General features: G+C 36.6%; 13 protein-coding genes across 13 annotated transcripts; 5 read left to right on the forward strand and 8 right to left on the reverse strand.

Annotated features, from left to right (window-relative positions):
* Positions 1-84: 84 nt before the first annotated feature.
* On the forward strand, positions 85-501 carry EXP1 (Exp1p; the record flags this gene model as incomplete). The annotated part of the gene is made up of 1 exon (XM_003673800.1): positions 85-501. One exon carries the CDS (start codon positions 85-87, stop codon positions 499-501), a length of 417 nt encoding a protein of 138 aa, XP_003673848.1.
* A 489-nt stretch (positions 502-990) lies between these two features.
* Positions 991-1,989, forward strand: NCAS0A09100 (amidohydrolase family protein; the record flags this gene model as incomplete). Its single annotated transcript, XM_003673801.1, has 1 exon — positions 991-1,989. One exon carries the CDS (start codon positions 991-993, stop codon positions 1,987-1,989), a length of 999 nt encoding a protein of 332 aa, XP_003673849.1.
* Positions 1,990-2,193: 204 nt separating this feature from the next.
* MTR4 (ATP-dependent RNA helicase MTR4) lies at positions 2,194-5,388 on the reverse strand (the record flags this gene model as incomplete). The annotated part of the gene is made up of 1 exon (XM_003673802.1): positions 2,194-5,388. One exon carries the CDS (start codon positions 5,386-5,388, stop codon positions 2,194-2,196), a length of 3,195 nt encoding a protein of 1,064 aa, XP_003673850.1.
* Positions 5,389-5,673: 285 nt separating this feature from the next.
* IRC8 (Irc8p) lies at positions 5,674-8,082 on the reverse strand (the record flags this gene model as incomplete). Its single annotated transcript, XM_003673803.1, has 1 exon — positions 5,674-8,082. One exon carries the CDS (start codon positions 8,080-8,082, stop codon positions 5,674-5,676), a length of 2,409 nt encoding a protein of 802 aa, XP_003673851.1.
* A 571-nt stretch (positions 8,083-8,653) lies between these two features.
* PEP8 (retromer subunit PEP8) lies at positions 8,654-9,775 on the reverse strand (the record flags this gene model as incomplete). The annotated part of the gene is made up of 1 exon (XM_003673804.1): positions 8,654-9,775. The coding sequence occupies one exon, from the start codon at positions 9,773-9,775 to the stop codon at positions 8,654-8,656; it is 1,122 nt and encodes a 373-aa protein (XP_003673852.1).
* Positions 9,776-9,986: 211 nt separating this feature from the next.
* TIM54 (Tim22-complex subunit TIM54) lies at positions 9,987-11,339 on the reverse strand (the record flags this gene model as incomplete). The annotated part of the gene is made up of 1 exon (XM_003673805.1): positions 9,987-11,339. One exon carries the CDS (start codon positions 11,337-11,339, stop codon positions 9,987-9,989), a length of 1,353 nt encoding a protein of 450 aa, XP_003673853.1.
* Positions 11,340-11,660: 321 nt separating this feature from the next.
* Positions 11,661-12,374, reverse strand: LOG1 (Log1p; the record flags this gene model as incomplete). The annotated part of the gene is made up of 1 exon (XM_003673806.1): positions 11,661-12,374. One exon carries the CDS (start codon positions 12,372-12,374, stop codon positions 11,661-11,663), a length of 714 nt encoding a protein of 237 aa, XP_003673854.1.
* Positions 12,375-12,624: 250 nt separating this feature from the next.
* On the forward strand, positions 12,625-14,946 carry ZAP1 (Zap1p; the record flags this gene model as incomplete). Its single annotated transcript, XM_003673807.1, has 1 exon — positions 12,625-14,946. The coding sequence occupies one exon, from the start codon at positions 12,625-12,627 to the stop codon at positions 14,944-14,946; it is 2,322 nt and encodes a 773-aa protein (XP_003673855.1).
* Positions 14,947-15,136: 190 nt separating this feature from the next.
* Positions 15,137-17,023, forward strand: IKS1 (protein kinase IKS1; the record flags this gene model as incomplete). Its single annotated transcript, XM_003673808.1, has 1 exon — positions 15,137-17,023. One exon carries the CDS (start codon positions 15,137-15,139, stop codon positions 17,021-17,023), a length of 1,887 nt encoding a protein of 628 aa, XP_003673856.1.
* Positions 17,024-17,249: 226 nt separating this feature from the next.
* On the forward strand, positions 17,250-18,749 carry BIT61 (Bit61p; the record flags this gene model as incomplete). Its single annotated transcript, XM_003673809.1, has 1 exon — positions 17,250-18,749. The coding sequence occupies one exon, from the start codon at positions 17,250-17,252 to the stop codon at positions 18,747-18,749; it is 1,500 nt and encodes a 499-aa protein (XP_003673857.1).
* A 59-nt stretch (positions 18,750-18,808) lies between these two features.
* On the reverse strand, positions 18,809-20,062 carry YHC3 (amino acid transporter YHC3; the record flags this gene model as incomplete). Its single annotated transcript, XM_003673810.1, has 1 exon — positions 18,809-20,062. One exon carries the CDS (start codon positions 20,060-20,062, stop codon positions 18,809-18,811), a length of 1,254 nt encoding a protein of 417 aa, XP_003673858.1.
* Positions 20,063-20,310: 248 nt separating this feature from the next.
* Positions 20,311-21,648, reverse strand: BNA3 (kynurenine--oxoglutarate transaminase; the record flags this gene model as incomplete). The annotated part of the gene is made up of 1 exon (XM_003673811.1): positions 20,311-21,648. The coding sequence occupies one exon, from the start codon at positions 21,646-21,648 to the stop codon at positions 20,311-20,313; it is 1,338 nt and encodes a 445-aa protein (XP_003673859.1).
* Positions 21,649-21,889: 241 nt separating this feature from the next.
* On the reverse strand, positions 21,890-24,022 carry NUP82 (linker nucleoporin NUP82; the record flags this gene model as incomplete). Its single annotated transcript, XM_003673812.1, has 1 exon — positions 21,890-24,022. The coding sequence occupies one exon, from the start codon at positions 24,020-24,022 to the stop codon at positions 21,890-21,892; it is 2,133 nt and encodes a 710-aa protein (XP_003673860.1).
* Positions 24,023-24,229: the final 207 nt, after the last annotated feature.

Here is a 24,229-nt window from a genome sequence, read left to right on the forward strand (position 1 = left end):
GAAAATTTGAAGTTATTGTCGACACTTGAAGGTATGCTCATCGGAATCCAACTAAAAAGTCCCATCCAAACAAGATAATAGAACATGGAACTAGTCGCATACTTTATTGTACTATTTGTCGTCATCCTCTTTCTTGTGATATTACCTATATTAGGAAATGTTGGAAATTTCAAAATAGGGAAGCCTTCATCAGGTAAGGAAAAGGTTAAATCTAAGAGACAGCGTTTAAAGAACGCTATTAATGATCCTAATTTACTAAAATTTAAACTAAAGGATGAAGATACAAAAGGAGCCTCTTCTGCCAATAAATTTCAACTGGATTCGAAAACTGGTTTGAAAAGACGTGTGCTTGGAAACAGCGACAATCAGGACCCAAACGCATTCGATTACGATATCGATGAACTTATCAATGAAGACAGGCTAGAAGAAGAAGCTGAAGAAGCAAAGAGAGTCGGTAAATTCAAAGGTAAGGAGAGAGAGACTTATGAAGCCCTTGTCTGATAGTTAGAATGTAACATTACATACATATCACAGAAGATATACATATTTTAAAATGTGCATTGCTAGTATAATTGCATTCCAGTAATTGAATTTTCACACCTGAACTACTATATGGCTTTTTGTATGGTAACACCAGGAACATTTCAATTATTCGAGATGTTCCGCGGAACTAGCACGCTGTAGAAGGCTCAAACACAAACTAAAACCACCTGCTATGTCAAAAACAAGATATTTCCACGGGAAACCGTAGTATTCCTTTAATATATGCTCTCTAAAGATCGAGAATGGTGGGGTTTTTTACGGATTGCGCCGAATGTCATCGGAGTTCTCCGAAGATGAAACAATAGGGAAAGCTATTTTGAATACTTGGGCTATAAAAAGGAAGACAGAATCTCGAATTCACTGCACATAGGTCTACTACAAATTGTTTTTTTAAGTTACTCAGAAAGAGAGTAGGATAGAAAAGGCTTGAAATTTTATCTAAGCATAATGACTGTGATTAACAAAATTGATACTCACCATCATATCATCCCAGACATTTACCGTGCCATGATTAACGAAACCGGTGGGGACAAAAGTGGTTGGGGTATTCCTCAATGGAATGAAGAATATGATTTACAGATTATGGATAGGTGGGGTATAAAGAAAGGGATCTTTAGTGTTTCAGCACCAGGTGTCTGTATTTACACTGACAAAATGAAGGCTAGAAAGGCCGCTAGAGCTATCAACGAATACCAAAAAACGCTATCTGATAAATACCCAGATCGTTTTGTCAGTTTAGGGTCTCTACCATCTTTATTAAATGTCGAGGGGTGTTTAACTGAGATCGACTATGCAGTGAATCATCTGGGTGTCATTGGTTTTACGGTTTTCACAAGCTATGCTTCTGAAACGCCATTTAATGGAAGAACTGTCCAATATTTGGGAGCTGATATCTTTGAACCAATTTGGAAAAAATTTAATGACTATAAATTGTTCATCTTTGTTCATCCTTGTCCAGGTGAAGCTAAACCAATTTCCGATATCATGGTATCTTGTGCTGCAGACTTCACTTTTGAAACCACGAGAACAGCCCTTCATTTAGTTTCTTCTGGCTACAAGACTAAATACCCAGACATTATCATTTCCTTAGCTCATGCTGGTGGAACCCTACCAATGATTCATGATAGAGCTGCACTCTGTATGGCTATGGTTGACAAAAATACTACTGCTGAACAGTATGAGGCAGCCTTCAAGACGTTCTACTTTGATACTGCTTTGTCTAGTTCTAAATCATCTTTAAAGGCTCTGTTCGCCTTTGCTGATCCCACCCATGTCTTTTATGGTTCAGATATTCCATGGGCAGGAGAAAGTATTACCGATTCAAACACCAAAAGCTTGCAAAAGGTTCTCTTGGATGAATGGGAAGATAAGGAAGAAGGTAAAAAATTATACGATATGGTCTGTTACAAGAATGCGGCTGCCTTGTTTGAAAGTAGAGGTTGGTAATTATTTTCTTTCTTTATATTATACATGGTACACACGAAAATAAAATATTAAATATATTAATCTTTACGCTATAGGTTATATTCAAGGCTGATGCACGTTTCTGCTACTCAGTAAAAAGGCCATGAACATTAGAACTTTTAATGTATATTGTGTCTTTATTGATACTACAAATATATATATTACAAATTACCCAAACTCTAGAATCTATAAATACAGAGAACCTGCTGAAACAATATCTCTATGTATTAATTTCAACACAGTTTCCATTTTTTCCTTTAGTGCGGCATTACCAATAGTGTTGGCAACATCGACCAGTTCTTTCACCAATTCCTCCAACCTTTTAAACATTCTAATTAGAGATCCCTCATAAACATCTGTCATCTTACAAATTTGAGTGAAGGTGGCACCTTTACACCATTCATAGACAACCTCCATTAATTCATGTCTAAAACTTTCGACGTAGTCCTTTTCAACAACTTCAATTTTAGAATCTTTCATTATTTTGGCAATCTTAGACGCAAGTTCTCTCATAGCCTTTAATGGTTCCGATAACTCTGGTTTTAATCTTGGTGCTTCTTTACAACGTTCTTGGAATGCAAAACAAGAAAGCAACGCAGCAGATTGTTCCGGTGTAAGTTCGTTGAAGTTACCATTAAAAATTAGCTCAGTTAATAATAATTCGTCACCACTCGATATTTCACATGCAACTCTACCTTTCAATTCAATAATATCACTTGGGGTAGAAAATCCTAAACGACGTAGAACTCTCTTACGACGACGTAAATCATCTAATTGAATAACAGCCTGTGATTCATTTATCTTTTGTTTCAATTGTTTTGTATCATGTATCAACGCATGCTTCTTGCTATATTTCTCATAAAGTTCACTTAATCTGACAGATTGCGCCAATGGATTAGCAAATAATTTAGATTCAAGGACTTCAATTTTTTTCATTAACTTCAAAAAATCGGTATCCTCAATTTTCATATTCTTAATGGGGTCAATTAATGGGACACCATCTGGAAATCTGCGTCCAACTTCCTTCAAAGATTTGCCAACAGTTTCTTTTTGATTACCAGCTTTGACATCTTTTGGCATGAATAATCTTAAATTACCAACCGCCCTAATGGAATCTAATGTAATAGGAATAATTGCTGACACAGCCTGTTCTCCATCCTCGGCAGGACGAATACCTTCTGGGAATTCCGGATTGAATGGTTTCAATAGATTTAGAGGTGAATCAACATACATGGTATTCACAACAACATTAACAATATATGATTCATGATCAGTAAATTCTGCTGAAGGATTACGTTTATTCATTCTTTTCACAAAATCAACAACTGCTGCCCATCCATAATATTGTTTACCAACGGACACTTCAATCAATCTACCAGGTTGTAAGAAACTTAAAATATTAGCTGGATGTGTGATAATATGACGAACATCTTCATTATAATTATCTAACGTTTGTCTAACTTCATAGTAATCTTTAACATTTTCCTCATCATCTACTTGAATATCTTCAATTTCCTTATTCAATTCGACTATTTTCTTTTCCATGATTGGGACAGATATGACATTTTGAAATTGATAAAATGAATGCTCCAACATAAACTCTGGTGAAATACCTTCTACTCTCATTAAGTTCAAGATCATATTGTAACCTAAGTGGAAAGCTGAGTCTAATCTATCGGCTTGACCCTTAACCATCCCTTTGGCAACTTGTGGTTCCATCTTTTCGTCAATCATCATGATAACAATACCACGATCATCCAAACCACGACGACCGGCACGACCGGACATTTGAATATATTCACCACCAGAAACCCAACGGAATTGTTGACCATCCCATTTCCTAACTGATGTAAAAACAACGGTCTTGGCAGGCATATTCAAACCAATGGAAAATGTTTCTGTTGCAAATAAAACCTTCAAAAACCCTTCTTGAAATAAAATTTCAATTACTTCTTTTAAGATTGGAAGCAACCCAGAATGATGGATACCAATACCTCTTCTTAATAATGGAAGTATATGTTTAATTTGAGGTAATTCTCTATCTGTTTCTGGTAATAATGCAATAGCATTGTTGAAAATCTTAGTCAATGCTTCCTTTTCATCCTCAGAATTGAAGTCTAATTTGGACATCTTCAAAGCCAATTCTTCACAATCACGTTTACTAAAAGAGAAAACAATGACTGGATTGTATTTCTTCTTCCAGATCATCTTAACAATCTTATAAATATCTCCCTTGGCATCACCCTTTGCGGCACCACCTTTAAATGTCTGTCCTTTCTTACCTCTTGAATTTATCGAATTTGGATCATCACCTTCTTGTGTACTTATAGAAGCCATTGCTTTCTGAAAGTTCTCCTCCCTGAAAGTACTCTTTTCATCAACCACTAAGTAAATACCATCACCGTGAGCTGGGAATAAATAATGTTGAAGTGGGGTTGGACGGAAATTAGTATACACAATATGGCAAGGTTGAGTATGGATCTTACAAATCCATTCTGCAAATTCCATGGCATTAGGAATGGTAGCAGATAAAAACACATAACGGACCTTATCTGGTAATAAAATAATAGTTTCTTCCCAAACAACACCACGTTCTTTGTCTCTCATATAATGCACTTCATCAAAAACTACCCATGCAACTTCTCTCATGACTTCACTACCTCTGTAGAGCATACTCCTTAAAATTTCAGTAGTCATAACCAAACAACCTGCGTCAGGGTTTATAGTAATATCACCAGTCATCAACCCAACATCACCAAATTCAGCTAATAATTCTCTGTACTTTTGGTTTGATAATGCTTTGATAGGAGATGTATAAATCACTCTTTGCTTTTCTCTCAATGATTGTGCAATTGCATATTCTGCAACTACAGTCTTACCTGCTGATGTATGCGCTGAGACTAAGACAGATTCACCTCTGTCAATACAAGATATGGCTGTATCTTGGAAAGGATCCAACGTAAACGGGTATGTACGTGCTTCATTAACTCTCTTGTGATCTGCAATAGGCGTGTAATCATAATTTGGAGGTAGAGCAACTTGATGACGCACTTGATGTGACAATTTAACTTTACCATCTTCTTCAACTTGAGTAGTAGCTGAGTTAGTCAAACCAGTGGAGGCATCCACCTCTCTGGAAGCCTCTTGTTCGAAAGAATCTGCAACAACAGGTACCACTTGTGACTTTTCTTTCTTCTCCAAGGAATGACCTTTAGATTTCTTCTTAACTTCCTTTTCTGGTTCAGCTTCATTATCTGAAAGAGAGTGTTTCTTGGCGACTTCCGTTGTCTCTACTAAAGGTTTATCGTCTTCATTTTCGTTTATCAGAGGGATATCAGCTGGAGCCTCGTCAAAGACATCAAATAAATCGTTTGAATCCATCACAGAGTCTTGTATTTTTTGTAATTTTATCCATTCTTAGTATATCACACTGCAGTATACTTAATGATAAAATTTTATGTGCAGTTCCCTAGCTCATCGCGCCTTGAAAAATCGTTTCGAACGTTTATTTTACGAGAAAAATGTCGGCGGCAAAATTTACTAGTTTTTGCGAAGTCAATAACTGTCTATGAAATTTCTAATATTTATTACGGTATTTACGTGTTTATAAAAAATGGGGGTATCTTGTAATGCATGTTTACTGTTCTTTTGATCAAATTTCTTTGATCATATATCATTTAGATGCAGGTTGGTAATTGTATTCCACTTTTCTCTGTCATATTCACTAATAATCAGTTCAGGATAGAGAGCTTCCGAGCCATTTGATACAATACTTGGCGTTGTTGAACTTGGTTCTCTAATCCCCACTGGTTCTTCTAAAACTGTGGTATCTACTGGTTTATTGCAATCGAACGTGTACGTGGTGTTTTCCTGTTGCATATAAAAATGTGAGCTGGTACGCCTAGATGCCTTACCAGGCGATGATGTGTTAGAATAGGGTAATTCACGTTGTAAGGATACATTTCTTGACATTCCAGATGTCTGCTTTGTCGGAGAGTTCTGTAATGAATGTAAGTAGCTAAAATCAAAACTTTTCCCTCTATTATGTTGACCCTTTGGGGTGAAATTGAAAAATTCGCTATTTGTCTTCATATCATGATTATTATTGTCAGGTAAAAATGTAGAATGAAGCATGGAATCCGATACATTGGAAAGTGAAAGTTTTTTGCTTAGCCGTTTAAACCTTTTGGATCTAGTAGGCGAAGATGGGTTGGATACGGCTTTTGCATTGGTCTGTGATGGATACATAAATGTCAATTGAGATGAAGTTCGTGTATGACCTCCTAGGAAATTGGAAAGAGAGTTCCGTGTCTTATGAGTATGGTAATTATTGTTTGCTGAGCCGCTAATTATCGAAATGATTGACTTGGTTGGAGAATGATTTGTTGCAGCTCTATGTAAATCTCTTGAGGCCTTTTCAGCCGTAAGTGTCGGTGACATATCTTGTCTTAAACTGTTTTCTAGTATCTGCTCCTTTTCTGCTTCATCTATCTCGAAATCATTCAAGTACTTATCTAGCTCATTTATCGTGCCTTCCATTGTTTTTCTTTCTTCCATTAATTTATCCATTATTGGTGATTTACCTGGAAAACTGAATGTTTTTTTTGATTCAATTGATGGTTCAAGAGGGCTGTTGGATTCTCGTTCGAAAGCCAATTCTAAAGGTGGTAGTAATACTTTCTGCTGTAGGTTATTTGCTCTCTCCAAGATTTGCTTTTTATCCTGTTCCCAAATATCTAAAGTAACTGTTTCCGGTAACTCAATATGTTCTGGAGTGTCATGTTCGTCGTAACTGCTATCAAACATACTATGCATATTTTGTTGCTTGATGGTTTCTTCAAATGCTTCCACATCGAACGTTTCCATTTGTGGAATCAATGGAGAGGGAGGGTGTGATAGTTGATTTGTCTGTTCTTCTTCCGATATCGAGGAAGGCATCCTGTTACTTAAACGTAGACATGGGCGCAGCAAAGAACTATCAATCCTGCCGATAGCTTTCTTTTCTAATTCCAATGCTGGAGATGTTTGAGTTTCGGTTTCATACATGCACATGCCTTGTGATTTTCTATGTGGATTGTCGATCATAACTGAGAATGGTCTCTCAATGCTGTTTTGAATATTTTCATTATTTTGATTTCTATTAGAATCTTGTTGAGGATTAGCGCCTATGTTTAATATACTTTTCGAAATGTCTGATATTGTAGAAAGTCTGGTTATATAACGTGTGTTTAAATCATTCCCTGTCTGCGAAGTTTCGTCTTTTGCAAGTTGTTCACTGTTTGATTGTAATGATGAAACTAGTTTTAAGTCTTTTATTTTGAGGAAGGATCTTTTAAATATTTTATTCATTGAATTTGACCTCCCTCTACTTGGTAAGTTCTCATGTTTACTCAAGTCAGTTTCTCTTATATGATGATTAGATGATGGTCCCAGCTGATGTCTTATTACAGATCTTTCAGAATGATCGTCTGAGAACATAGGTTCCGGTTCTGTTGCGTATCCAGAGTAATTTTGTTGGTTTTCTATATTGAATTTTTTTGGGTAAAATAAATCCATTCCTGGTGTCAATGTTTGTGTGGAATCCTTTAACGGTATAAACTTTTCTTGATCAACAAACGTAATCTTCTGATCAGATCCTTCATCAGCTTCTTCCAAATTGTTATAATTTTTACTTTCAAAATAAAATCCAATATTAATCCCATTGAGGAAAAGGCTAAACAAAAGTAATGAATTCATAGCAATGAGTAAATGTTTTTGAATTGTTGAATTGGGTATCATAGAATGTTTAACGTTCCAATTGAAATATTCAATAGCTGATCCCAGTATTAGTAGTTGAAAACAAATACTCAACAACCCAATCACTTCACAAATCCTTGATCGCAACCTAAATAAAGAAGTAAATGTAATCAATGAATATAAGTATGTGGCACATGTGATGATGATCAGGACAGCCTCAGTCTTGTGGAATTTACAAGTTAGTGCAATGCCAACTGAACCTGTCACCATTGAAGCCAAGGCACACAGGAGAGGTATAATATTTCTCCCAAGGGTGCTCGGTTGTTTATTTCGTTCCATCTTTCAAAGGGTGTGGTTGTATGCGTTCAATTTTGGTGAGATAAACAGAGCAATGGAGTCATATTGAAGTTCTATAGGAAGGGGCGAAGACTAAGAGGATGATAATTTGATGATCTTGTACACATTGAAACATTTGGCGCAAATCAAAGTAAAATGTAAACATTGAGAGTAAGAGCAAACCCATCCGAAACCAATAGTTAAAGGAAATTTTTACTGTCACAATTATTGTTTATAGATTTCCGAAAGGGGAAATGATGCCGCCCTTAAGAAAAAGTCAATGTTCATTACGTAATCGGTATAAGTTATGTAATGTTCGAGTAAATAAAACCCAACAGCAAGTATATGAATAGAAAAGCAGTTCTACCAAGCTATTACTTCTTGGAATAACATTTTGGATTTACCTGTCAGTGGGGCACTCACTAATCTCTAGCAAGATAATCATTTTTATAGCAACAGAGTTTTAAAAAATTATAAATATGCATGTGACCTTAATAATTAGACAATTGTTCTATAATGAAGTAGGTGTTTATATGAAGAATTGTAAAAAATACATCAATAGTCAAAAAACTGGTTACCTTGTACGATAAAGTATAATTTCTGATTGTTTGAAATACCTTCTGCCGGCTTCATCAATAATTACCAAACTTAAGTAATTCTTAACGTTGAAGTAATTGCAGCTCATATTCGGAATCAAATCATATCCTCCTAGGAATAATCTGATAGGTATTGATTCCCCTTTAACTGGCGATCCATCCATTATTCCGTACCTAATTGCGGTAGAGTCAATTAAATAGTTTGACGGTTGTAAACCAGAGGATTCTCTGGTAATCAAACTTAATTCCATGTGTTTTATCTTTAACCTAGTCAATAAAAAATATATCCTTCCGACAATGACATCCTTCAAAGTGTAACGTGCCTTAGAAAACTCAAATTCAATATGTAAGCAATTCTCTATACCAATATCCAACTTGACTGGGTGTGATTCGTTATTGTTCGCACTATTCGAAGGTGGTGGTGCTGCAATTGAAGATTCACCATTATCATTAACGTCAGATGCATCAGTGCCGTTTGAATTAGAAGCTTCCTCCTCAACGGGTTCCTCAATTGACTGTACTTTTGAAGGTGCTTTTTGTACAGTGGTTGGCGGTTGTTGAGGTATCAGATCTTTATATAAATATACCCAAAATCTTTTGGTTTTGGAAATATCAGTAGACTTCCTTAATACGGTTACTTTAACATAATATGACACATCAACGTTCTTCCCCCTATAGGCCTCATATCTCTTGTTAACATCTTTAAAATTGAAAGTAAAACTCTGAGTATGTTGTAATTCCTCAGCAGGACATAAGTCATAGCTCATACAAAGAAACTGATCAACAGTCTTCTTCCTAGAGTCCAAAGCTGAAGCATTGGGTGAAATCTTATTACCAGTAACACTACCATTGCTTCCACCATGAGTTTTGACCATATCAATTGAGCCAACAACGGCTATTTTCACACCTAAGTGATCGACTCTTTTCCCTTCCTTGACTCTTAATGTTACAACCCCACTTAGGGACTCACCATCTTCATAAAGTGGTAAACTTTCCTGAATATTGGATTTATTGTTAGTAGGGAGATCCACATGCTTTCGTGCTTCTTCGTTGTCCAGTGTAATCTCTATATCCAAAGGTGGTCTGAAAAAGATGCTCATCGTCTATATTTCACTTCTATAGTCGTGCTGTTCCAGTAAGTGTGACAAGCCACATTCAACTCTTCCAACTTATACCTTTTTCTCCCTCTCGATCTATTGTAAACTCCATCCGGACACTTTACGCGAATAGCGTCCGAGGGCGTGTAGTATTATATTAACGTAATATTTATATATACAAGATATAAACTAAGATCACTTACTATATCACAGTTTATGGTTCGGTTCTATCTTCTGGTTTGCTGCCATACATGGACATATGTTCCACAATCCTAGAATCACATTTTAGTTCTCTGGTCCATTCACTTTTCCTTACAAGACCTTGCTTCACCCAACTTTTTGGCCAGTCCACTTCTTCATCAAATTCACCTTGACTTAAATCCGCAGGAGCCTCAAACGGTCTAATGTGTTCTTGCTTAACTACATCATAGGTCTCTGAACACACCTTCTCGGCAAAATGTCTTTTCTGATAAAACCTGTAAATACGTCTTGGAATGTTTGAAAAGCCTGATAAACTTGGAATCGCTACCATTAGGATGGGCTGATATAATAAAATGGGTACATTGGTTTTGGGGTCTCTAATAACACCGTCAGGTGATGCTAATTGATATAGTTCGCTTGGGATTTCAACATTTGGATACTCACTCGGGTCAATGTACGGTTTGACAATCTTTATTTCGGGGGTTTCCTCCTCAGATGTTTGTTTCTCCTCCTCTTCTTTCTTTTTGTCTTCTTTCACCACAGTGACTGTCGAGTCAACGTTTTGTTGCTCAGCAACTGGATCATCCTTGATCGAATTACCATCAGATGATAATGATGCGGTATCCTTATCTGTTATAGCTTCCACTCTTTCAGGCTCTTGTAAAGGTCCTAACAGTCCTTCATGTAACCCAGTTATATATTCCTTATATGCACCTCTTCCAATGCATATAACACCCCCGGCAAGTCTTGGATCTTCCACCAACGAATCCTCATCAACTACTTTTATTTCCTTTGGCCTATTATAAAATACTCCAAGAAAATCACTCTTGGCAATTGGCTTGACTGGTGTTTCTTCTATTTCAACATTGGGTTGTGCTGGCTCCGACGTATTGGTTTTACTGTTATCTTTCACAGAATCTGGGTGTCTCTCTTCACCTCTCATTTGCAAACGTAATTGACGTAATTGAGAGGCAACTTTCATTCTAATGATACCTTGTCTATCAGCCTCAACAACTTCATAATCCAAGCCTGAATAATATAAAACAGGTTTAATGAAACGTCTCCAAATCTTCAATGAAGTCTCCAAATAATCATTTGGAGGAGGTGCAATGAACACCGTGATCTTCCTAGGTTTCTTATCCACGGGCAATGCTTCCTGGGCCAGTGGTTTAACCAATCCTGTATACTTCTTCAATATCTGCTTTTGTTCATATTTATCGTATGCTAATCCCGACAGCCCCATGCTGAGTACTGACCAAAATATAATCCAGTTTCTTGAAGGGAGCTTGATGGTGGGGATACCGAGGGCTTTGAAGGCAGGATTACTAAATCCCTTTTTGGCTGCCGCAGCCATCGTTATACGCATTGTCAGTTACCTTCTCTTACTGTTTTGGGTTGACAGGAGATGAGATGAGATGACTATTGGCGACTATTAATTTTCTTTCATCAACGTTATTTCTAAATTTTCAAATGTTTAGGCCAGTGAAAGAGTAATAAAAGGCAGCTAGTAACTAACAATAACCGCATGATCGTTAGGTCAGATAGGGTTATATAAAAGTATTATTAAATAGATCTATATAATGATTTAAATACATGAACACAAAAAAAACTATGCGTGGTCTATAGCAACAGGTATAGGGACTTGTCATATGTCGAAACTCGCGACGTAGCCAATCAATTCGTTAACTTAACAATGTTCCTTATGATGATGATGAGGTCCATGCTTGTGGCCCTCATCTGTCCAATTCAAGTTGAAGCGACCTTCTGGAACCACATAGTTTTGAATCTTTTCTATCACTTCTTGTGCGGTCTCTGCAACTTGTACAATCTCTCTATTCTTCTCGCTGATAAACCCCTGCTTAACAGAATGATTAATCAATTCCAGAAGATGGTCATAAAATCCGTCTATATTAAAGAGCACAATTGGTTTATTATGAATTCCCAATTGCGACCACGTTATACACTCCATAACTTCTTCAAAAGTACCGTACCCACCTGGCATGGCTACAAACGCATCACTTTCCTCAGCCATCATTCTTTTCCTAGAATGCATATCAGGGACAACGATGGTCCTTCCAAATTTGTCAGAAATGGGAGTAGACCCCTTGTGGTGCTCCACATCGACATCAATTTCAATCTCCACATCTTTACCATCCTCACGCTCCTTAGCCACCAATGCATTAGGAATAATACCAAGTACAGCCCCATCTGTGTCCGGACCCATGGTGCCAATGGCGACCTGCCCCATTAGCCCCGTGGTACCACCACCATACACTAATCTCCAACCCAATTCATGGAATAGACGGCCCAGTTCATTAGCTTGTTTCGAGTATATTGGCGTAGCACCAGAGGAGGACCCGCAATAAACACACACCGATTTAGGTTCAGTTTCGGCGACCATTGTTGTTCTTTCTGTCCCTGTTCTTGCTCTTGTTCTTATTTCTGTGATAAGAAAGTGTCAATTTGCTTTTCTGGTGGTGAACAATCGGCCGATCCGAATAGATTCGGCCTAACCTTGAGGGTATGACAATGCCCATATATGAAATACTATAACTACTCCACAAGTGTCTCTATATATCTATACACCATTTACCATCACCGTTGGACCTCTAGAGCCACTCATCAAGTTCAAGCAAGACCAGCAAGTTATAATGCCACACACAACTGCTCTCATCGAGGAAGGTCTCGTCCACGGCCATATCCACAACTATGATAACATGACTTACATCCACGGTCATGTCCACCACCACAACGAAGCTCTCGAGGGGCCAACTGGCAACGTCGATATCCAGAACCAGAATCTGAAATTGGGGGTGCCGCCACCTGCTATACCGTCAAGATCCTCGCATATCCATCATCCTTGTAACGAAACGAGTAATCAATTCAACGATGAGGATTGTCAGAATTTTGCAGATTGTCAACATTTTGAATTCGTTAATTATCATGATTATCGAGACGTTAATAATCCATATCTGAAAGACAACAGTTCCGTGTTTTCCAATGAGGGATTGCTTAATTTGCAAAGGGACATGCATTATAACGATGATCTGATGTTGATACCGAAGAAACGGAAATTAAATGGTCCTACTGCTACAACACTGAATTCTAATAATAACAATGTGCATAACGAGGCGGACAATTGTTACTGTAATCCTAAAATCTTGGAGATATGCTGCGAGAAGGATCATCATAACGCTGTTAATAACAACAATACTGTGAAGCAAGAAACGCCCCTAATGGATTCGTTAGATGATGATTTGGTCATATATGCAGATGTACCGAATGAACCCTTTGCTATTCCTGATTTGAATGACCCAATATCGCTAAATAATAGAATAAATGAACTGAATTGTGATCTAACTTGTCAGCCGATGAAACAACAGCCGTCATTAAATTCAGTGAAAAAGGAACCCAAGGACAAGGATGAACATGATGATATTAATGTTATGTTGGATAATTACTGTAAAAATTGTTCCAATGATTCTCATACACATGAAAATAGAGGACAACAACAAAAGCCATTAGGAGAAGCTCCATATCACGAGCACGTGGTGAATTCTCAGACGGATTTAAAGATCTTGGAGGATTTATGTGATATATCTTCGTTATACGAGGTGCCATCTGCAAATCATATGAATCATCACAATCATAAACACCTCAATAATGATAAAGAATCTTTGCAACAGAATCAAAATCAAAGTATAAATTTATTAGAGTCAACTATCGGACCTGTCCAGAACCAAAATACATTACGTTACTCAACACCTACAGAGTTTGAAAAAGAGCATCACCATCACCATAGAATCCAACTTCATCCACATAAGGCGATTAGAAATAATGCTACTTTAATGAACGACAATAACAACAGTGTCAATGTCAATGGGAACACTTACAGTTATGAGAGAGTTAAACGTGAAAGACAAGACAAATTCTATCATTATCCAACTGTGCCATCAACGTCTGTTTCAACACATCCTCAAATCCAAGATAATCAAAGGGTTAATTCTACAACAAACCTATTACACGAGAATAATACAATTAATTTTAATTGGACTTTTAAGAAAGATGAAAATGCTAGTTTAAAGTGCAAATGGGCGTCTTGTACAAAATCATTCAATACACTATTGGAATTACAAAAGCATATAATTAAAGACCATGTTTCTGCACCTCCTACCACTACTACCAATAATCCTCAACAACAGTACCATGGTGGTAAATTAATGACAAATTCATGTAATTGGCAAGATTGTGATTTCACAAATGAAAATAACGATCTATGCTCTCTAATTAATCATATCAATGATTCTCATGGTATAAACTTTGATATTAAGTTCATGGATTCAAAGTCTGGAACAAATATCCCATTGACTGAATCCCCTCCGTCTATGCCAGTATCGTCACTCCCCTCATCTGATGCTTCCGCATCCTCGTCGTCCTCATATTTGCCTCTACCGTCCACACATAATTGTCGTTGGGGTGACTGTTCAGGAAGTTTTAGCTCAGCACAAGAGTTAAATATTCACATGGAAAATATGCATCTACTAAAGGGTCAATCACAATACGAATGTCATTGGGCTAATTGTCACAAGATATTCAGCCAGCGACAAAGATTAGTGCGTCACATGAGAGTCCACTCAGGTTACAAACCCTTCCAATGTTCCATTTGCAAGAAACATTTCTCCAATGAAGAGACTTTAAAACAACATGAGAGGACACATTCAGGAGAAAAACCATTTAAATGTGATATCTGTGGGAAAAGGTTTGCTATATCTAGTTCACTGAAAATACATATTAGAACACATACCGGTGAGAAGCCATTGCATTGTAAGATTTGTGGGAAGGCATTTAATGAATCATCCAATTTGAGCAAGCATATGAAGACCCATTTAAAGAGATTTAAATGTGAGAAATGTGAAGCTTCATTTAATACCGTGAGTAAATTACGTTCTCACCAGAACCACTGTACTCAGTAGATGGGACTCCTTTTGTACTTATCCATTTAATCTTTATACATCTCTATTTTCTCTTAATATTCTGACATTTCTTGTATAGCCTGATTTAATTTTCGCGGAGTTGGACAGATATATAAGGGAACACAGAAATCTTTCTAACTAAGGATCGAGTTTCAAGAAAACCCTGTAGAATGCAAGTTACAGCAGAACAATGAGTTTGGTGCCTTATAGAGAAGAATCTTTGATTTTAGATGACCCCACCTCACAGTCCCTTATTATTGTGAACCCAACATCAGGAACATTATCCTATTTCCGGCAAATTGACCCAGACCACCTAAACGATCGTTCTCGACCCCCCGCCACCTCTATTGCAACATTTATATGTCCACAGTGTGGTACCGAGATTGATGCCACTAACTGTAGAACCATACCGAACCATTCAGACCATCGAAGATCGAGATCAGGATCGGAGTCTATTTCGTCAAGTAGTAGGATAAATTTACCAGGTCGTTATTTCCAATTACTTCAAAAACAACATCAGCATACAAATTCTATATCGTTATCAGACACTCTTGATCATAAGGAAACATCCTCATCAGGTTTTTTTATTCCACCAGATCTGTTTATACCAGGTTATTTCCATAAATTTTTTAAGACTTTATCTCTGTTGGGTAATGGAGCCCGTGGATCCGTCTATAAAGTAGTTCATAAAATTGGTGACACAGACTTGGGTGTTTTTGCCCTAAAGAAAATTCCTATTGGGAATGATATGGTTTGGTTTCAAAAATGTATTAGGGAAGTCAAGGCATTGAGCGCCTTGACCCATAAAAGTGCAAATTTAATCACGTATAATCATGTTTGGCTGGAAATGGATGATTCATGTGGATTGGTAAGAACAGCTGATGGAACAAGTGAAGCAGGTGTGGGGAAAATACCTTGCCTTTTTATATTGCAACAGTTTTGTGAAGGTGGAAACTTGGAAGATTGCATACTAAGGGACGTGTTTGACAAATTTCCTGACCTGGCACCCATTGATGAACGGAAACAAAGATTTAGAATGAAGAGAAAGGAAAAAATGGAACATTTGGGGTCCCGTAGAGTTGGACTGAACACTAGGCAGATTATATCTATTTTAAGAGATATTTCCCGTGGATTACATGAATTACATGATATTGGACTAATTCATAGAGATTTAAAACCATCCAATTGTCTCTTACTACAAAAATTTAACAAAGAAGCTTATAACTCTGCGGAAGATATTGAAGATTGCTTCCCAACTATAGTTATTGGTGACTTAGGAGAAAGCCAAATGGAAGGTGAGTCAAGAACAGCAACCGGTGCAACTGGAACATTGGAATTCACGGCCCCTGAGGTTATTATACCTGGATCAGGGGGACAAAAAAGCCTAAGAAAAGATTACAATGAATATACTTTTTCCGCTGATTTGTACTCTTTAGGTATGATTTGCTATTTTATTGTTTTCGCTGAATTACCTTTTCAGACACAGTTGAGTATTAGTGAATTGAAGATCAATATTAAAAATTTCCAATTCAATAAAAAAGAAATGATTGAAAAACACAAAAGATTGAAGTTAAAACCAATTGATCTTAAGATATTTGATATAATGGAATCATTATTATCCCCCAATGTTGCGAGAAGACCAAGAGCAAAGGATGTTGAAAAGTTCTTAGATCAGATGCTATTATCCTCCACTGTTGATGATGATCGAATTTTTGAAGAAAGGGAGGAAATGACTGAAGCACCCCAAGAGTCTTTTGTGTCGATTATGGATGCAGATGACTGTATTCCAATATCAGATTATCCTTTAGCGTTACCACAAAGAGAAGAAAAAGAAAATGAACATAGCAGGGAGACTTCAAATCAACAGAGAAGCATTAAAATAATGATTCCAATCTTTTTTCTCACTGCCTTTATTCTTAATTTTTCTGAATCGCACACTTACCTTAACTATTTAACGTTATTTTTAATAGGCTTTTCAATCAGGGGAACCGCTACGGATAATCATTTAATTCTTTCCATTCTAGGTATAATTTTCCTATTCCTAATTACTGGGAAGATTTATTTAAGACCGAACTAAGCATGCAAATATATATATATCGCAAGATATTATCGATTTTCAAATAGATAATCAAACTTATGGAAGACAAAAGTGTCGTTTATGTAAGCACATTCTCAGAAGTGACAGCGCTGAGGAACCCCGCACAAACGTTCGAGAAACTGAAAATTGAAGTAATAGCTTTACCAGAACTTAAGAGACGGCATCATTGACTTCACGAGGTTATAATTTCAATCCCAGGTATAGTATGGTTGGTCACAAACTCTCTAGCACAATATCGCGAGATGCTCACTCTCAACCAGAATATATGGACCAAACAGCATCATCTGGAATTACCCAAATTTTAAGCCAACATTCAGGCAAGTCCAACCAGTCAAAGCTTAAGAGAGATGGGTCAAAGCTGTCACATATTGGTTTCCAACCGGTATCTCACCAACTTAGTTCTAGAAGTTCTAATCCAAACATGAATGTCAGCACCTCCTATCTTGGCACTTCTAGAAGAAATAGCGTTATATCTTCCTCGTCTTCTTCACTAAGCTCGAAGACAACAATTACCTCAAATCGTAGGAAAAACTCAACTTCTTCGAGAAGTTTGACTTCGACTTTGTCATTGTCGTTACCGTTATCTAGAAAGAAAAGTGCTCATACATTATCTATTTTTGGTAATCACCAACATAGTCAACGATCAGCAAATATATCGACCTCAAACACAAGTATTCTCAGTGTACCTTCAATATCTACATCAACGAGTAAGTCATCAGCTTCTCGAAGACATAAGTTTACACAAGCAGTCCGTAGAATTTTTCCATCCAGTAAAGTTAGTTCCCATCAACATAAGGTTGACATCGAGCCAGTTATTCCAACTTCATTAAGTAACTTTTTACATTCTTCATTTGAAAGACATAAGATGTCATCCCCATCTCAATTTTTTTATAACCCGTCCCTGGTAAGTGATTCGAACCATTCCATATACTCATTCAATCCTTCAATATCGCATGACCCTGCTCTATCGCAAGAACATAATCCAGCATATATTTTGCAAGATTTACTCCGACATTTACCCTCACTGGAGGCTAATTACAAGAGTTTTAGTGCGCAAGAACTGGAGAACTTATCGGAAAATGTCTGGTACATTTATTGTAGTAATATGGTAGAATTGTTTAAAGATCACCGAATATGGGACTTGCCGATGAAAGTCGAAGATATAAGCCGAATATTTGATTTTTATCGAAGATTAACTAATTTTGACAATGTATGGCTAAATGTGAAAGAATTTTTGGATTCTTCCTTATTTGTATTTGAAAATGAAATTGTATTTAATTACACGAATGAAGATATAATGAATAGTACTTTGAAAAGATTGTGCGTAATTTGGGAGAAGTTTTATCAACAAATATATTACGATGTATTAACTATATTATTATCCATGGAGAAAGATGAAAATGAAGGAAAGTTAAATCAAAAGGTTATAAATGAAAAAGAAAGACCTTCTATGGAAATTCTATTACTGCAATGCTTCAGAGATACCATTGTATTGCCATACTTTCAAAATTTTATTCACAGCGATACCGGAGTTAGAAAAACCTTTCAGTTGTATATTTTGAATCAAGAGGAAGAAAGAAAAATTACAAATCAAGACAAACGTGTTCTACTACAATGCTTTGGAATTCTGAGTACAATTAATAGTATGGATATGAACCAGAACGTTATTGAAGAACTGCTGAAGGGTATTAGGATTTATCTATAGATATATATGCATAAATAATATTCGAAAGAAAAGGTAGATCAATGAAATATTGATTACGTTTATTCCATTCTGCACCAAGGACGACCATCATCTAATTGATGCCTGCATAAAGATGGTTCCAATGCCAAACCTATTAATGCTGCCAAGAATACACCAAATGAATCTGCAATAGAAACAGCACCTAACGCGAATTCGGTCATCGTTATATCAAGATCCTCCAATATATTCAGAAAAGTGTTAATATACGATGATCCCCCCAGTAAACCCTCATAAAATATTAGTATCATTAACAACCAAGGTGTTTTGAGCACGAAAAACCAAGACTGTAACAAGGTTAACATAAAATTGATAACCTGAAGAAACGACAATACATATAATCTTCTCATTCTTACCAAATGAGCTGTTGATCGGGAAATAAATACACCTAGTTGATATAAAGTACTGTATGTCACGTAAATGTCTCTATATTTGTGGAAAAAAAATGGGGTGGAAGGAGAACGTGAGTTAGGATCTAATGGGAATAATAATGTAGGAGATACCGCTTGATTGATCAAATACTCAAAAAGGTATACAGTTGTCAGGGGTAACATATAGGGAATAATCAATGTTCTCAATTTCTTGCAGGTTGCAATTACATGAGTCTTAAGTCGGTTTGTTTTATTTGAGAAAAATACTACACTCTCATAATCTGGTAATGCCGATGAAACCACAGGATCAATTTCGTGGAGGTCCTCCACATTTTGCTCTTCGACTAAGGTTTCCTCGCCCTGTAAACCTTGGTATTCATTGGCATCTAGCTTAAAATAAAGTAAGAATCCAAAAGATAGTATCCCAAAAACTAACAATGAGATTCTGATTGGAACCTTAAATATCGAAGTCAATAGCAGATAACCACCGCTTCCAAGCAGCCCGGCTGCTCCAGTTCCACTTGACCAACCATTCAATGAAACCTTTTTGTAATAAAAGGTCAGTTGAAGGAATGTTACTTCCCCAAACCCAGACGAAAGTGATGCTAGGGTAATCCCCAGGAGGCAAAGTTTTAGATTAGTTGTTGCAACTAGAATCATCCCCGAAGAACTTAGTAGAATAAGGGAGATAATTCGGTGGTGGTATTGAATATATTCAATAAAAAAAGGAGAAAGGACTTTGATTATCAAAGAAGGCAGTATGTCTGCCAACAGAACTAGTGATTTGGGCAAACTTGGACCAACTATATCAACTGCTGCCGATAGTATGACAACGTAGAGAATGTTGTTGATTAGACCAAAAATCCAAAAGTATGTAAATATGTGCGTGCCATTGCTAACCGCCATTTATAATGGGGGCATAGAGGGAAAATGAAAGAAGGTGGCCAATATCACTTTATCTATCTGAGCTATGTGTAGACAAAAGTATCGAAGTAGTTGTTCAAGAAATATCTTGGTACTTGTTGCAAAACTCCGTCGCCTTAAAAAAAAGAGCTGATTGTTATCTCCAAAAATTCTTTTCAAACCTACAACGAGATCAATGTAAATACTCTATCATGTATATGTACATATTTATATCTATATTTATATTTGGTTTAAATATAATCTTTCAATAAACTCAATCTTTCAACAGCCTTTTCCAAGTAAGAATCTTCTTTACACACAGCAAATCTCAATAGATTCTCAGCTGCCTTTTCATGCTCTTTGATGTAAAATTCGGTTGGGGGAATTGCGACAACACCTAGTTCATTAATAAGCCAATGAGAAATTCTGAAATCCTTACCTTTGTTCAAAATCTCCTTTGGATATGGATAGTCCTCAGGAATTTTAACTTTAGAAAAGTCAGCAAGAACGAAATACGTACCCTCGGGTTTGGTGTAGGGTAGTCCTAACTCCTCAAAGACACTAGTAAAGATCTTGAATTTTTGAATGTATTCCTGTCTCATCTTTTCAAAATAATTTGATTCTAATGCATCATTAATGGAATTTGCACAAGCTTCTTGCAAAGGAGATGGAGAAGCAAAACAGATTCTTGTATGAGCCTTAGAGACATATTGTAACAATTCACTGTTTAATGAAATAACCCAACCAATTCTCCAACCTGTTGCAGCAAATGTTTTACCGGCAGATCCGACAGTCAATGTCAATTGACCTATTTCTGGAGACAATGTGGCAATCCTAGTGAATTCATCAGTGAAATATAAATGTTCATAAACTTCATCGGATATGATAATAACATTCTTCTCTACACAAATATTACCAATTTGCAACAGCTCTTCACGAGTAAAGACTTTCCCGATAGGATTATGAGGTGTATTTATGATGACGGCTTTTGTCTTACTAGTAATAGCGTTCTTAAATTGTTCCATGTCTACCGTCCATTCAGTACCTTCAGTCACACGTTGATCTAGTTCCTTAGGTGGATTAATAGGCACATAGACAATTTTACCACCCATTAGTTCGATATTAGAAATGTATTGGTCGAAAAATGGTTCAAACACAATGACTTCATCACCTGCATTCAAAAGACCCATAAGACAAGATAAGATACCTTCATTAGCACCAGTGGTAATAGTAACATTTTCCTGCTTCAATTCGGAACCATAAATTGGAGTATACTGCTTAATCAACGCATTCAGCAAAGAGACACGGCCTCTTGTTGGTGAATATTGGTTCACTAACGGAATATCCAATGCCTTTTGGGCTTCCTTAATAGCAAATTGGGGTGGTGAATAAGAGAAGAACCCTTGTCCCAAGTTGATCAATTCGCGACCCTTGTTATGAGGATTGGTGGCCGCTAGTGCTGCAGCTTCATTGGTGAGGGACCAGACATCCTTGGCTGTGTTTTCAGTGAAATACTTGTTTGGGGTGAAATTGAATTTTTTGGTTCCTGCCATCGTTTTCAAACTTCTCGATAATAATCTTGTCGTCATAAGCGTACTAGCGAATAAAGAGCTTGAAATTAAGTTTAGACGTAAATGTAAAGCTGTTGTTGTGACAGAATATATATCGTCTACAAACTTTTCAACGATGACTAAATTTACAGGTGATGCCACAGTTTTCGCAAGTCGCGAAAATGAGAAAACAGTGTAATGTTACGCTTATATGAGGTATTTAATTAATAGGACAGATTCATTAAAGTAAGCTACGTAAGTACATTGTCTAAGCAAACAGTTATAATGCCTCCGTCGTAGATAATAACTCTTTATTACACTCCTGTATAATTTGAGCATCATGTTTCAATATGTCTCGAAGCTCGTCCCACTCTTTATCTGATTTTTCATCTCTAAGTTGAGAAGTCTCTTTACTGATACGAGCTAAATCTTTTTTCAAATGGTTTAATTCTTCTTGAGCATCTCTTTGATTGTGTACAAAACTGTTAAACTTCAATACTTGGTTTCTGATCTCCTTGAACCATTCCAGCTCTTTATCATTTATAGGGTACTCTTTCAATTTTGGCGAGTTGTTAATCTCCAATATTTTGGCATCTAAATCCTGAAGCCTTTTGATCAATTGAGAGGATCTTGATGTCTGGTCATCCCATCTGCGCGATTGTTCCTCCGATTTCCTTCTCAAGTCGGATTGTTTTGACATAATTGTGTGAACTATCTTCAATTGTCGTGTTAATTCGTACTGCTGTTCTAGTAATCGATGATGCAAATTCAAGGCAAGGTTTTGTCCTTGTCCAATCTTGGAAATAACTTCCTTAGATACGTCACTCAACAACTCTAATTGAACTTCGTTATTTTCGTTATTCAACAAGACTTGTCTTTCTTCTGGGGCAATTAATTTCGAAACACCCATACTACATTGCTGTTGGAATAACTTATTTAAAGCCATCAGTTCTTCAACAGGTTGTTTAAAACTAGTCTTATATTCCTGGTGTTTTAGTTCCTCATTATTAACTAAAACTGGCTTATTATTACCAAGAATACCTGACTTCCTCATCTCTACTGGATGCATGTAAACGTCTTCCTTCGTAATAAAAAGAATAACGTCCCTACCTCTCCATTTACAAGGGGAACATTTTGTAATTCCATTAGTAGTCTCAAAGAAATCCAACTTACTGGTGAAATTCATCTCCAATAATTCATTCAGATTAGAATTATCAATGGCTTTAGCCAACAGGTCGGACCATATATGAGTATGAACTAAAAATAGAGAAGAATCACCAAAAATAAAAAATTGTCCATAAGTATCTGGATATGATACTATCCTTTTCACGTCGGTATCCTTCAATTGCATCAATTCTACCAATGAAAATGAGTTATTATGGACATAATTATCCACATCCCATGACATGGTCAATGGTAAGTCCTTGAATAATAGGGCAATGGAACCATCGTCAAAAATCATACACATTAATTCATTATTTGAATTGATTGGTAAAGTGGAAATTTCCAAAGCAGTGGCGCTGTATAATCTTTCTGGATAAGGGTCTATCGTAAATGGGCCTTGTCCCCTGATTAATCTATATTCCTGTTCAATCTCAATAAAGTCTTCATTAGAGTTCTTTTCATTTTCTGTCAATAAACCGTTTAGTTTGTTGACGAACTGAACTTGCCTGATAACATTTCTCTTCACATCTCGGTCAGTATCCAGTTTCAATGATTCATAGAGTAATACCGACTCATGTAACAAAGATGTGATTTTCTCCCTCTTCACTTCCAGTTGTTGTGGTAAACATGGGTAGAATGCGTATATATCACCACCATCACTGATACTGAGAGCATATAAAGTCCAACCATCCTTACTGAAACAAATCGATTCGATATCTGTAATTTGTGTATCTATTCCAAAAGTGGCAACACGTTTATTTAATGTAATGGTCTTGGTAATCTGAGTGACATCCATTAAGGAAATGGTCCCGTTATCGTATAGAACTACTAAGCAGGAATCCTTATAAGCTTCAGGATGGAACAAAACTTGTTTAATTGGGGAATAGCCATCATCGTCCTTGTTGTTGTAACTAAATAACTGAAATTTGGATACCATACTAGGAGAAGGAGTAACATAACCCCAAGGGATTTCAATAACTTCGATTGTATGATTAGTGTAGACACAGATAAACTCCCCAGAGTTACTTAAAATTGCCTTCTGTGGAGCAGTAGATTCTGGCTGAAAAAAATCAATTGTCATTGAATTGAACGAAGAAGCCGTAACTGAACACCATCTTAGCAATCCACCCTGTAAAACGACCATTCTTGTTCCATGATGGGATGTAAAAAGGAATCTGGGTGCAGCATCTTGAGTACAATCTAAACCTTGAAAAATTGGATGAGAGGCAATAGAATCAATATTAGACATGATAGGTGAGATAGTTAACTGGTCTTTTTTTCTCTCGTCGATAGTATTATTCAATTTCTTGAAAATCTGTTACTTGATTATTCTTGTAATTTCAAATCTTGGTGAAAACTCGGACACATGCAAAATTCTGCTCCGCTTAGCGTCGTCCGGCTCTAACGTAATATTGTATACTTCATCTAATTACTACATTATTTTGAGATATTTAGA

The sequence above is a fragment of the Naumovozyma castellii genome, chromosome 1 (genome assembly GCF_000237345.1).
Source record: "Naumovozyma castellii chromosome 1, complete genome".
In the NCBI taxonomy this organism is placed as follows: domain Eukaryota; kingdom Fungi; phylum Ascomycota; class Saccharomycetes; order Saccharomycetales; family Saccharomycetaceae; genus Naumovozyma; species Naumovozyma castellii.